Source organism: Geosmithia morbida (genome assembly GCF_012550715.1).
Source record: "Geosmithia morbida isolate 1262 chromosome Unknown scaffold_0, whole genome shotgun sequence".
NCBI classification, from domain to species: domain Eukaryota; kingdom Fungi; phylum Ascomycota; class Sordariomycetes; order Hypocreales; family Bionectriaceae; genus Geosmithia; species Geosmithia morbida.
This window is the reverse complement of record NW_023336187.1, coordinates 2,491,982-2,505,919: the sequence shown is the minus strand read 5'-3', so window position 1 is coordinate 2,505,919 and position 13,938 is coordinate 2,491,982. Positions and strand designations below refer to the sequence as shown.

At 54.2% G+C, this 13,938-nt stretch overlaps 4 protein-coding genes across 4 annotated transcripts; 3 read left to right on the top strand and 1 right to left on the bottom strand.

The window, feature by feature from the left end:
* Window positions 1-241: 241 nt before the first annotated feature.
* GMORB2_0749 (Increased loss of mitochondrial DNA protein 1) lies at window positions 242-963 on the bottom strand (the record flags this gene model as incomplete). The annotated part of the gene is made up of 3 exons (XM_035462733.1): window positions 242-531; window positions 619-757; window positions 826-963. The coding sequence occupies 3 exons, from the start codon at window positions 961-963 to the stop codon at window positions 242-244; spliced, it is 567 nt and encodes a 188-aa protein (XP_035325663.1).
* A 391-nt stretch (window positions 964-1,354) lies between these two features.
* On the top strand, window positions 1,355-3,464 carry GMORB2_0748 (uncharacterized protein; the record flags this gene model as incomplete). Its single annotated transcript, XM_035462732.1, has 6 exons — window positions 1,355-2,018; window positions 2,087-2,391; window positions 2,507-2,794; window positions 3,117-3,181; window positions 3,236-3,377; window positions 3,438-3,464. Coding segments are annotated over 6 exons (1,491 nt in total), but the record flags the coding sequence as incomplete, so codon positions are not given.
* A 703-nt stretch (window positions 3,465-4,167) lies between these two features.
* GMORB2_0747 (N-acetyltransferase B complex (NatB) non catalytic subunit) lies at window positions 4,168-7,508 on the top strand (the record flags this gene model as incomplete). The annotated part of the gene is made up of 5 exons (XM_035462731.1): window positions 4,168-4,302; window positions 4,398-4,763; window positions 4,852-5,285; window positions 5,346-6,597; window positions 6,750-7,508. The coding sequence occupies 5 exons, from the start codon at window positions 4,168-4,170 to the stop codon at window positions 7,506-7,508; spliced, it is 2,946 nt and encodes a 981-aa protein (XP_035325661.1).
* Window positions 7,509-9,548: 2,040 nt separating this feature from the next.
* Window positions 9,549-12,438, top strand: GMORB2_0746 (Protein of unknown function, DUF604; the record flags this gene model as incomplete). Its single annotated transcript, XM_035462730.1, has 2 exons — window positions 9,549-9,595; window positions 10,869-12,438. The coding sequence occupies 2 exons, from the start codon at window positions 9,549-9,551 to the stop codon at window positions 12,436-12,438; spliced, it is 1,617 nt and encodes a 538-aa protein (XP_035325660.1).
* Window positions 12,439-13,938: the final 1,500 nt, after the last annotated feature.

Genomic DNA, 13,938 nt, shown 5'->3' with positions numbered 1-13,938 from the left:
GTATCCAATAGGTGTCATAAAAGGAGAGTTGTATGAAGAAGGCAGGGAGGAAAGTAGTTGTGATTATTGCAGCACAAGCCAGAGAGAAAAAAGTTGGTTATTTCGTCTTGAATACACATGCACACATTACTCGTACAATCTCAGTCTTCTCGGTCCTCGCTTTGCTTGCTTGCTCTCCTTGTGGGCTGTAAAACACCTGGGCGTTGGTTGTGTGACGCCTAGGATATTCTATATATGTATCTTAGTTTTCCTTGTCCTCGGCCGCCCGCATCCTCTGAACGAGGGCATACCGATCCTCGCGTAGGGTCATCCAAGCCCAGAACCAGGAGCTCATCTCGACAAACATGAGAGCGAAGACGACGCGGTTTTTGAGGACGTCGCCGCCCCATTTAGCGGGGACGTATGACGGGTTATAACCCGAGGGAGCGGTCAAGGGGCCCCGGGGCGATTCGGACTGGTAGATGGGGGACGAGGGGCCGAACATGTAGACGTAGAAGAGGATGGCCATGGAGAAGAGGGCGCGAAGGGGAGCTGTATGAGAGCACAAGCGTTAGAGAGGGCGGGGAGGGGGTTTTCCTAGTTCGCAGATCGAGGGAGGGAATAGAGGAGATGATGTACCTTGGGCACCCCAGTAGTAAATCAATGCGACTTCCTCGGGCATGGAGAGAGACACAAGATCGCTCAGACCCAGCATGGCGAGGATGATGGATAGTATGCCTAGTGCTGGACTCTGGGTGTCTAGACCGCGAGCGATGGGCTGATGCTTGTTAGTGGGGAGGGAAAGAAGGGAGAAAGGAGAGGAAGCAGCAGAGAGGAGGAGCTTACCATGCCCATGCTTTCGCCCATGACCCATACGAGGACTTGGTCATCGATGGTGCGAGGATTGACGAGAAAAAAGTAGGCGAGAGTGAGATGGAAGAGGGAGATGGAGGTGATGATTGTCGTGGACGAAATGAGCGCCATGTTTGCGGGTGCTCACGGGGGATGCTGGTTACGTGTAAATGTAGGGTTCTGCGAGAGTTGGTACGACTACTAGTACTTGTAGCGGTAACGCCGTCTCTGTTGGAAGGAAGAAGAGGGTAGTCGCATTCTCGGGTGCATCAGGATGTTATTGCACTTGTTTTTGACGAGACGGGGCTGAGTCGTTGCAAGTTGGTTTCTTTCTTTTTTTTTTTTGACCCTCCCTCTCCTGCCCTTTACTTGAGAACTTGGGTCGTAGGGTAGCTATTTTCAGGCACCAACTGCCGCAAGCTCTCACCCCGCGCATGAACGCTCACTTTACGTACTGAAGTTACAAACCATCAACAGCAGCCTCTTGTTAGTCGGCAATGTTCGAAGAGACAACGCAAGAACAATGGCCGACATTCGATTAGACAAGGCGCGTCAGATAAAATACTGGCAGCGTTGCCACGGGTCATACCTCCCGTCACCTTATACGTCCGCCGACTCGACCCGTCTCATGTGGGCATGCTTCATCCACTCTGCCTTTGATGTGCTCGACGTGGCTGTTCCCGCGGGATGGGGGGCACCAACTAAAGACGGCGTCAAGGGCAACTATAACGGCACTGTGAGGTCCTGGGTCCTCAGTCTGCAGCATCCGGACGGTGGGTTCTGCGGGAGTCCGAATCACGCCTTCACGGGCCAGCAAGCAGGGAAGGGCCAGGCCAACCTGGCGGCTACCTTCTTTGCGCTCATCTTGCTTGCCGTTGTCGGTGGCGGGGACGGGTCGGCTGCCTTTGCGGGCGTGCGACGTCGCAAGCTTCTGCGGTGGCTGAGGAGGCTGCAGCGGGGGGATGGGAGTTTCGGACAGAACCTGTGGGAGGGCGAGGCCGTGGGCGGCAGGGATACGCGGCATAGCTACCTCGCCAGTGGGATTCGGTGGATGATCAGGGGGGACGTAAAGCCTGGTGATGAGGCCTGGGAGGAGGATATCGATGTCCAGGGCATGGTGGCGCACATTCGACGGTTGCAAGGGTATGATGGCGGTCTGGCAGAGTTGTCGGAGCATGAATCACATGGTTCGATTCTTTCTTCTTCTCCCTCTACCGCCACGGAGAATTTGATGCTGATCTTGAGATATATACAGCTGGATATGTGTACTGTGCTATTGCGGCCCTTTCGCTCCTCGATCGGTCAGACTCAGACTCAGACTCGGTAATGGCCCAGGGCATCAGCGAGCGAGACAGCCTGCTCAAGTTCCTCGCATCAAGACAGATGGCATATCTTGTCGAGGAGGAGGATGAGGATGACGAAGAGGGCGGCGAGAACTTTGTCCAGGCCGGCCTGGAGTCCATGACGCTCGACGACACGTCTCGCTACGTGGGCTTCAATGGCCGGTGGAACAAGAAGGCTGACTCGTGCTATGCATGGTGGACGATAGGTACACTGGGGGTGAGTCCTTGTCTCTGCTACTGTGCTCCCATCATACTCCCTTTATTCACAGCCCTTCAATGCTTCCATCCTTTCCTCAACTCTAGATGAGATCTCCCTGACCGGATGAGAACAGATGCTAGGTGATCCCTTCCCCGTCAGCGCGACAGCTTCGAGACGCCATCTTATCGAGGTGATGCAGCACCAGATTGGCGGCTTCTCCAAGACAGCCGGCGCACCTCCCGACCTGTACCACTCGTATCTCGGTCTAGCGGCGCTGGCTACCATGGGTGACGAGGATCTCAAGGCGTTTGAAGTGAGTCTGTGCTGCAGCAAGGAAACCGTCGGCAAGATTGAGAAGGCTAGAGATGGGTTGCTGGCATCATCCGTGAATAACTGGGCAGATGATGGATTCTGGGACGCGGTCTGAGTTATTCCATCAAGAACTAGCACTGTACTTTGATAGACCCATCCTAGAAAGAAAAGAGCCATATTCTTTCCGATGTTTTTCAAACCTCTTATACAGCGTATTTTGGTGTATTGCTACTGCTAATAGTTCGACTGTACGTAGCAGAGCTGCTGCCATGTACTTTGCCGTACTTGGCCGAGCTTCAACCGGAGCAATTGGTCCGGGGCGCCAAGCTCTTCCGCAATCCTCAACTTTCAACGCTTTTTGACGTCAACGGACGTCAACCATCATCACCTTCCGGCACAGCACACCAATATATCCGACGACAATGTCACAGTCACAGCAGGGACCCAATGGCGAAGGCGGCCCTTGGGATGATGGAACTCGACGCAGATTCGAAACGTGAGCGACCCCCGACGAACCCACCCCCCTTCGACAAACAGATACAGAATGCAGAGAGAGAAGGGAGGAGCTGACGGCGCGCAGAAAATCCAAGAGCGAATTCTACGACCCGTGTCAGGAGGCTGCACAGAGGAGCTACAAGTGTCTCTTCCGGAATGACGGCGACAAGGCCATGTGTACCGAGTATTTCCAGTACGTTGCTCCGGACGGGATGGTCCCTCGGACAGGATAAGAGGCTGACGATGTGAACGAACAGGGCGTACCGCGACTGCAAAAAGGCTTGGGTACGTCACGTCGATGCAGAAATGACAGGCCATGGGAGACGAAAATATGCTGACAATGTGTAGCTTGAACGCCGACGGAGAGGGTAGAGGCTCTCCTTGCGACGACTGCGAAAGTATCTGCATACCGGGCAATCGCACGGGATCATATACCACGGTATCGAGAGTAAGGAGGGGAGGGAAATGACGAGATAAACGATATCTGAACTTGTATTAGCATACCTGTCTGTACCATCATATTATAACACTGGACAATGGAAGGGGAGAAGAGTATTACTGTACGAATAGTCGCATCTAATGTGGAGAGTTGCATATAATAAGAAGAAACAGGTATCCAATTCAAGGAACTCGAAAAATGCGAAGAATAGACTGAACATGGCGATACATGATTGTCTAATGCCTTTTGCTGTCTCGTGGTCATTCCTTCTTCTGCTCTCGCCTCTGGTGGGTTGTCAAGTCGTTGGGCCGACGCATCGGACACATAAAGGCCGGAACCCCACAGACATTGACAAACCAATGGAGGAGGGGCAACACACACATATCTCTCTTTCATAGAACACCAACTAGAACATTTGAGGAACCCGACAACGCCGATATCTTACATAAAAATCCTACACCTCAACCAGTCGTCCCGGGGATCCCATAGAGAGATACAAGAGGCAAGAGAAAAGAGGGAAGATATTCCTCATCCGTGCCCCGCCCCTCATGCATCGCCAGAGGCCTCAGCTGAAGAACGGCGTGGACCTGCAGCTCCAGTCAGCCTTCTCAGACGGCAACTGGCCCTCTGTCATCCGTCTAGCCGAGAAGAGGGCACGCAGCCTGAATGATTCTTATTACGAGGTATGCCAGTCGTCGTCGTCGTCGTCGTCTTTGTATCCCTCTTCCCCACCCCCCTCCCCAAGGGATTCAACCGATAGAACTGACCGGAGGGGCAGGTGGTAAAAAAATGCGCCGAGAGCCAGCTCGACGATCCTGCAGCCAAGTATGCCGCCGTGGCTGCGGTATCGCAGTACATCCGGGATGGCACCGTGGTCAAGGACGTAGATGCCCTCGACCTGTTGGAGTGGGCCACTCTCGACCTCACTGACGAGGACGACTACCCTAACACCCTGGGCCCTCTGCGCGTCAAGGCCGTCAAGGCCAGCCCAAAGGATAGGCACATCGCCTCGCGGTGCCTCGAGTCGTGTCTCATACACTGGGATCTTGTCAGTGCACAGCAGATTGCTGCCGTGCTCGACAGGTCGTTTCCCCAAGAGCGGCATTTCATGTTTTGGAACATTGCCATTACGCATCTGCTCTCGGTACGCTTCCATACTTATCAATCTTTCCCCTTCTCACCCCTCCTTTCTCTTGAAGCCCACTCTCCACTAACTGCCGGCCCTTGTACAGACCAGTTCCCAGGTTCCTCCGGAAAAGCAAAAACTGTATGGTACCCTTGCCCTGAGGCAGATGGAGCGTGCGGCCCGGGCACCAGAGGAAGGCGCGTCGGAAAAGGAGAAGGCGCGCAGAGTCAGGACAGAAGAGGAGACTCTACTCCTTTACAACATCACTGAGAGGCACGGAACAGACGAAGACTTCAAGAAGCTCGTGGAAAATTCAGAATTTTCTCCGCTTGCAACCTTCCGTCAGGGCCGAAAGGAGCTACTGCTCTGCGTCATTGCCCGGTACCGCCGCCAGGATGACTGGGACGCCATCTACACTCTCTGCAAAAGCTGCCTGTCTGATAAGGACGACCAGGCCCGACCTAACCTGCTGGCGTCTGACTATGGCATCTGGGAGGAGTTTATCGTTGCTGCTCGTCATACCATGGGCTCGAACAAGGGGTGTGTTTTCTATCATGAGGACAATTCACGTCTTTGCGTGTGCTGACAATCAATATGTAGAGTCGTCACGGAGGTCCACGACCTCCTGCTCGAACTGGTCAAGTTCCCGGGACTGCGGGCCATCTACAGGAGGAACCTATTGCTGGCCCGCGTATCGGCGGCATTCCAGCTACTCACGCCTGACGGCGACGACAGCATCGACGGACGGGCCTCGTCGACCAGGCTGCAAGAGTTGATGCGATACGTGGAAGACCAGGCCGCGAGCCCGGCTTGCTTTGACGATGTCAAGACGTTCGTCGAGAAGTTGGACCTCTCGGGCCTGCGGTACTTTGTGGACGACTTCCTTGCCGGACTGGGCGAGAGGAAGGAGAAACTTAGCGCAGGTCAGGCCGGCCTGCTCGCGCTCAAGTTCCGCTACCTGACGGCTACGTGCCCGATCTCGTACACGACTGTTCCTGGGGAGAAGCCGCGCGCCAAGTGCCAGCGGTGCGGGGCAGAGGAGCAATATGCATCCTGCGCATCGTGCTTCCGGGGTATCTGGGATGAGGCTCTGGTCCTGTACAAGGACATTGCGACCAAGGCACCGGACCAGCTGCTGAGCGACGCCCACGTGCCGCCGGAGCTGGCCCTCCTCCTGGCCGTCTGCAGCGTCAGGCTGGCATTCCCTGACCCCAAGGCCACCCCTGCCGCGTCTACCTACACCTCTGCCGAGTCCCTGTGGCACCTGTACCACGCCGTCCTGGTACTGGAGTACCAGCTCTCCTTCTCGCCCAAGAACGCGCCGATTTTGCTGGTACTGGTGCAGCTCCATCTGCGCCTCGGATCGGCTCCACGTTCCCGCCAGCTGTGGGGGGAGCTGGGGGTCAAGCGCACAATCATGGACTCGCTCGGTCCTCTGTTCTACGACCGCCTCTCGACCGTTGCACCGGCCCTGCTCTCCCCCTCGGACACGTGGGGCTGGCAGCTCATGGACATGCTCACGTCGCACTACAGCTACTCGCTCAAGATGCGCATGCCGCGGCGCTTGATCGACGCATTCGAGGCCGAGTCGTACGGCTCCGTGCTGGACATGCCCCGCTACATACACGACTTGCGCACCAGCGCCACGCGCGCCATGAGCCTGGTGGAGGAGACGAGGTCCGAGAGGATGCTCGGCAGGCCCACATGGGAACTTTTTTCCGACCCGCGGTTCGTCGAGGTCAATGACGATACGGTACTCAAGGAGACGCTCGACTATGGGTCTTTCCCGCGGTGGGAGAGCAGCGAGTGCGTGCCTGTATATGTCCGGCTGAGACTGGGACCACCTCCAAGTGTATGTTTCTTTCTTCTTTTCCGTCTTCTTCTTCTTCTTCTCGTTGTTGTTGTTGTTGTTGTTGTTGTTGTTGTTGTTGCTGTTCTCTTGTTTTCTGCACTCTATGATGATGTCACGACACAATCAACTTGCTAACGCTGTTATTCTTACAGAACCGCAGAGCTCACCTGGAAATCATGTCGGAAGCATTCCACGACGTGTTGGGATACAAGGCGCCACAGATGTACAAGACACCACTGGCGACGTCGGAGTCGGACCACGTATTCGTAGTCGAGACGCTGACTCGTATCGGCAACTCGTACAACCAGTTCCTTGGTGGCCCCGAGGGCGACCTGACAGCCGCAGAGGCAGTGTACCACGACATGGTCGGGCTGCTGAGCACGCTGGCTCCGCTGTGCGCGGCGAGCGGGAGCGGAAGGGCTGCGGGGCTGGACGCGTTTTGCGAGCTGACCGAGTCTATCGGCGCGGGGTTGGAGAGTCTGCGAGACATGATCCCAGCGGGGAGCTCCGACGACGTAGAGGGGGCGGTGGCCCTCCTCGGCAGCCTGCACACGGTAGGCGTGTACCGCGACGCGGCGAAGGCAGTGTCCCTGGCAGCACAGTGGATCATGGGGGTCAACCAGCGCGCCAAGGAGCGCGACAGGTCCGGACAGAGCAACCTCCCCAAGGAGGTGGTCGCCCGCACCAAAAGTCTCCAGTCGGCGGCGGAGGAGGCCCTCAAGCAAGGGAAGGGATGGATGGACAGGCTCCGGACGACGGTGAAGAGTGGCGACTTCAAGGGACGGCTGAGTTCATGGCTGTTCAAAGACGCAGAGGCGATTCGGGATGTGGCGTACGAGGAGGTTGTGCCGGGTCTGGTGGGGAATATCGGGGAGAATGTCAATGGATGGCAAGAGGTTCATTGGGAGTGATGGCACACCACGAACCGGCAAACCCGGGGAATATTCAGGCTGTGCTCCGAACTCGTATGCATGCCATGTGTGGTGACGAATATAGAACACGGGGAGGAGGAGAGGGGGGGGGGGGGGGGGGGGGGGTGAGAATTTGTCAACTGACAACGGCCAATCAATTATGCATGATCCATTTGGGGGGGGGGATTCGGTGGTGTGAGTTTGGGTATTGCGACCTACGGTATACAAAAATGGGTGGTGTTTATTAGACGACACGAGAACAGAAGACGTAGTACGATTATAATCTATTGGTACGAATCTTTGAGGATTGTCTGTATCTATGCAGCTGCATGCATGATGAATTTGTATCTATACACGAAGACGAGTACGCAAGTAGAGTAATATTACGTGGCGTGCGAATAGACAGCAGGAGTCTGAGTCTGAGCCTGAGGGTGATTGACTGATGGAGTATTACATGTAATACGGTAGGTAGCATGGTGTTTACGGTAGATACGGTATCAATACCAGAAGAGGTGCTCGTATAAAGATTCGTATCTATGGATTCAAGATGCATAGACCATTACTAAGATAGTTATGCAGATCTGTATAGCAGCAACAGTACGAGTAGGTATCACTTTCTGATTTCCTTTTTAATTGCGTTGTATTTCCATCAGGTTGTGTGAGGATTCCGGGGAGGGGGGGAAGAGACCGAGAGAGAGAGGGAGAGAGAGAGAGAGATCTTCAGAGCCCTCACAAGGACCAGCAACTGTTAGGGGAGAGGGGGTGTCAAGGACGAGATGGATAATGTCACAGGGGAAGGGAAGACAGAAACAGGGGGGTTAAACAACCAGACATCACGTCATAGGCAAAAAGCAGGAGCAAAAGGGAGACGGGTAGTAAGAAAAGAGGAAGCAAGATAAAACGCAGGGGTCCCCCCCTTCTCTGAGGGCCCCCCACTGCTAGGCGGGTTCAGTTGATTATGGCAATGACAATCATTATTAGCCCGATATTGCACATGATTAACCAGACATTGCAGAGACATGATAAGCAGGACAAGAATTTGTGTGTGGTAACGGTGGGAGAGAGAAGGGAAAAGTAGAAGCCGTGAAGGCTGCGACACCAGGATGACGCAGGAGTGGTTTTGGTGGTGGTTGGGGGGGGGGGGGGGGGGGGGGGGGGGGTAAGGAGCGTAATGATGGAAACTTATTTGATGCTTCGTGTCATCTACGTATTCTTCTGTAAGGAGTATGGTCAGGAAGAAAAGAAAGAAGAAGAGTGAAGCAGAGAAAAAACAAGACAAGCATTGGAATAAAGGTAGTCGTACTCGTATGTTTTGTGTATAATGATATTACATATAGCTTAAAGTTGGGTAATCACTGGGGAAGGACTCGGGAGGGACAGCCTGAAGACTATTGATATTATTATCTACGATTTAATACATGCAATAACAATATGATAATACATGTGATAATTACTACCCGTAGTAAGAAGAAGAGAGAACACATGTGGAACAGGGCATTCCAGCGTCGACGTAAACTCCTTGGTATGCTGTCGAAGGAATTCTCTTTTTTTTTCTCCCCCCCCCAAGAGAGTCCTGTAAAGAGGAGACGACCACGAATTCACTCTGCTCTGCTCTGCTAATCTTGTTCTGCTTTGTTAACTGATCCCCCCGGAGGGAACAAACGACGCGTAACGTAATCCGTATGTATGTACGAGTACTCCGTCCAAGTATTAATAATTTCTGTACGAGTAATCTGTACTTGTACTTGTACTCTCTCTCCCTCTCTCTCTCTCTCTCTCAAGTCTTTACGAGTTGCTAACGAGCACAGCCAGCAGTTTCGGAAGGACGACGATCACACTCCCCCTGCTGGAGCGGCGGGTACAAACTAGCAGGGGGTCAAGGGGGGAGGGAGTGCTTCTCTACGGCTGCGGCTTCGCTCCGACTATCCTTCTTCCTCTTCTTCTTTTCTGTTTGGCTAAAGGGGGGGAGTGGAGCTGTACATGTATGTGTGAGTATGAGAGAGTACAAGGTACTCGGTCAATGGCGAGAGTCCAGAGGTGATGGAAGGTGAAGAAGGCGATGGTGACGAGTACATGGTACTCTCACGGTACGAAAACCCGTCAAGTTACGACAAGCTTGGCTTTCCGATACGACCAAAAAAAAAACAAAGAAAAAAAAAAAACACCCCCCATCGTCATCGCAGGGTCCGTTCCTCGCTCATTGAGAAAAAAAAAAAAGGAGAGCCCCAGTTTCCCAAAACTTTTTACTCGTATTCTTTCCCTTTCTGACCCCCTTCATTCCTCAGAGTTCTGTCCGGGCTGGCAAGCGGGGAGGGCTCAACTATCGCCTACGACTACTCGTATGATTGTAACATTGTCTCTCCCCTCCCCCTCCCCCCCCTCCCTCCCCCATCTGGATTGGCAACACCGGGGTCGTGTGCTGTCTGCTTCTGCTCTCTGTTCTTTTTCATTCGTATACATCGTGCATTACTCGTAATACTGGTGCCGATACCGAAGCTGTGTGTGTTGCCCGTGCGTCCGCTTGTGCCCTTGGCTTGATTTATATATATACATATATACGCATATATACATATATATATATATGTATGTAATAATAGTAATAGAGCTTTCCTTAGTATTATTATTACTAGCAGGAGCAGGAGCAGGAGCAGAGTTACATACTCGCACTGGAACAGGTACAACGGAGGTAAATCCGTACCTCAACTTCTCTTCCTTTCATCGCCACAATCTTCTCTTCCTCCTTGTCACATCATCCCAGCTTCTCCTTCTTCTCCCCTTCTTCCCTTCTTTCTCTTGCATTTCTCTTCATTGTTCGACCTTCAACGCTTCCTTTATTCTTTTCCTTTTTTATAGAGATAATTGTGTTCACACCCCTCCCCCCCCCTTCCCTGGATAAACTTGCATCACCACCTTCTGAACATCTTCTCGGGTCATGATTCGGTCATAAGTGGCGTTCCTCATCGTCCTGGGAACAAGACACGCAACAGAACCGCTTCTCCCGTCTTTTCCCCATTTTTATCCCCCCTCTCTCATTCACTTCAACTTTCCCTTTCTCCCTTCTTTCTCCTCATTCTCTGTTATTTCCTTTTCCTTTTTCCCTTCCTCTTTCCTCATCTACGAAACGAGCATACCAACCGACAGTGGGGCCCAGCCAGCGGCTCTCCTGGCTTCCAGAAGGGAAAAACTACCTAGACATAATATATCTCTACACACCAAACACACATACACACACACACACGCGCGCGCGCGCACAACACATACACGCACAGCAGTCATGGCTCTCGTCGGTACTGGGTCCATAAGGACCACCCGAAAGATCCTCCTCATAGCCGCCCTCATCACAGTCATCGTCTTCTTCAGCTGGAAGGACACGGACAACCTCGAGTCCTCGCTACTTCGACAGTTTCCCACCACACCACCGGGCGTAGGGGGACACGGGGAGGGTGGGGAGGGTGTGCCGACAACAGCATTGACATCGGCAGCATCGAAATCGAGAAAGGGAGGATCATCTTCATCATCATCCGAGGCAGCTCTCGGCGACGACCGCAACGATGACGACAATGACCACGTCCAGGACGACGACTATGAAAGAGACGCTGACCAAGACAGCCACGACGCGGACGGCGCCGCCGACTGCGCCAACAACACGTCGACCGAGATCCCGAAGTGCAAGCTGGAAGCCGAGTATCTCCGCAGCCGCCGGTACGGGCTGTCGGATGACATAGTCCTCCACCGCAAGTGCATCCGCGCCGTCAAGTCGGAGCGCGTAGACCGCGACGAGGTCGGCGACATCAAGGAGCCCATGTTCTCGCAGAGCCAGGCCATCAACCTGGTCAACGAGTGCCATGAGTGGGAGGCCATGCCGTGCGAGCCCGTGGAGCTCGAGGTGCCCATGCCCTTCCCCGAGCGCAAGTACCCCGAACTGATATTTGGCGTGGCCACGAGCTTCGACCGCATGGTCGACTCCAAGCCGCAGCTCACCCACTGGCTGCGCAACACGGGCGTCAAGCTGGTGGCCATCGTCGTCGACGCCGTCGACCACCGCGTCGACCTGGGCCGCCTGCACTCGTTCTACGCCGACGACGGCGTCGACCTGGTCATTGCCCGCCCGCGGTACACGGGGCTGGGCGTCAACGAGCAGCACTTCACCATCGTGCGCGACCTCATCTACCACTCGACCCCGGAGACCAAGTGGATCGGCGTCATCGACGACGATACCTTCTTCCCGTCGCTGTACCCGCTCGCCGAGGTGCTCGGCCAGCAGGATCACAACCAGCCAGCCTACCTGGGCGGGCTCTCGGACAACATGATCTCCATCCAGGTCAACGGGCTCCTCGCCTACGGCGGCGCCGGCGTCTTCCTCAGCATGCCGCTGGCCAAGGAGATCGAACCCAACGTGGAGAAGTGCCTGATGCAGGCCGACACCAACCAGGGAGACGCGCTGCTGAAGTCGTGCATCTACAGCGAGACGACGACGCGGCTCATGCTGATCCCGGGCCTGAGCCAGCTCGACATCCGCGGCGACCCCTCGGGCTTCTACGAATCCGGACGCTTCCCGCTGTCCCTGCACCACTGGAAGACGTGGCACTCGGCCCCGGTCGACCAGATGGCCCGCTCCGTCGACTACTGCGGCTCGTGCTTCCTCCAGCGCTGGCGCTTCGACGAGGACACGGTCCTGTCCAACGGGTACAGCGTCACCGTCTACCGTGAGGGTATCGACCTCGACGAGCTCAACCAGACCGAGGCCACCTTTGACGACAGCCCGCAGTTCGAGTGGTCGTACGGCCCGCTCCGCCCAAAGGCCACGCCTGAGGAGAAGAAGTCCTTCTACCTCAAGGACTCGGACTTTGTCGACGACAGACTCAGGCAGGTCTACATCATGCGTGGGCCCGAAAAGGACGAGGTCCTCGAGCTCTGGTGGGAACAATGAAGCATCTTCCTTCTCTCCCGTCTCTTCTATTTCCTTTCTTCTCCAAATTTCACATCAATAAATATGTACACATTTTTCCTTTTTTCGGGGGGGGGGGGGGGGGGGGGGGGGGGGTCGTACATGATAAATTTTGGAGAAAGGCGCCAGCACTGGTGATGTCGTCTTCACACCTCTTTCTATATGGTTTTTTGTTAAAAAAAAAAAAAGTTGAAGAAAGTGTAACCGTGTGAACCCATCGACAGCCTCTACTACGAGCCTCAAGAGCACCCCATGGCCGAGTATGCCAGCAACAAGACGGTCAGGGTTTCGAGGTGTGCTCTATCGGGGCTTTATAGTATTGTCAAGTGGAAGCTAGCAAGTGGTCACGGGAGACAAGTTTTTCCGTGAGAAGAGAGGGATTGGAGAGCCCGAGAGCCATCTGCTCCAGAGTATCAATAGTAGTAGACAGTGGCTGAACAGGAACTGTACATATAGAGCGGTGGGAGCAGCGTGAGGCTTAGCTAATAGAATGCCAAGGCAGGAGCAGGATTACCGAGCGAGGAAGTCACGAGGGGCCAGGCAATACACGTCGCATATAATCTCCAAGCCTATATATACTGGATTATCCAAGGGCGTCTAAGCATGATCTCTTGCTACGACCATGTAGAAGGCTTACGGTGGTACAGTGCATCTCGAGGTAAGATACGAGGTCAATACAGAATCTAGGAAGTACGAAAGGGTGTGGACTTTCTACGGAGTATCATTACATATACGACTAATACTATTGTACGGCTGAGTGTTTGGTGTCGATATTGTTGACGCCACATATATCGTGTACGTCCTCAGGCGCTCAGGCTCCAAGGCTACCAGGCGTTGACCTGCATCTCGCCAGCCACACGGTTCCCCGGCCATAAGCCACGTGAGGACAGCAGATTGATTTGATATCGACGGAATGGCGGAATGTGTGCAATGTTTTGGCAGCTGGTGGCTCTAACTCGGGCACCAGCCACAATATTCTTCTACGAGCCCTAGTATATGTTCTACTTGTAATCCGTCATCTGTACAGGTAATACAGAGGACAACAGCGGATCGCCGCTGCGTATAACGTACTCGTACAGCGCGCACCGTACTAGGTGGTAGGTGGTAGGAACATATCTCGGCTCACAGTAGTAGTACGACGAGTACTCGTAGATAGCGATGGAAGGCCTGGGCAAAGCTGGAAGAGCAGACACGGACTGACCTACGGCAGATCCTTGGCTGGCTCGCATCTGGTGACATTTCTCTCCTCCGCCGTTCCTTTGCGAACCCCACATTGGCTCTCTCTCAATCTGTATCAGAAACGACGACGAGCTATCTCCATCAGCCTTCCCTTCTCTCTCCCTTACCTCCTCCTCTCTCCCCTCTCCCCTCCTCCTGCTCTCGCATCTCCATTTGCTGTCTCCATCTCACATATCGGTACATCTATTCATTGTCTTGGAGCCTGGATCCATAATACCCCCGACCCAGAAAACTTCCGACCCC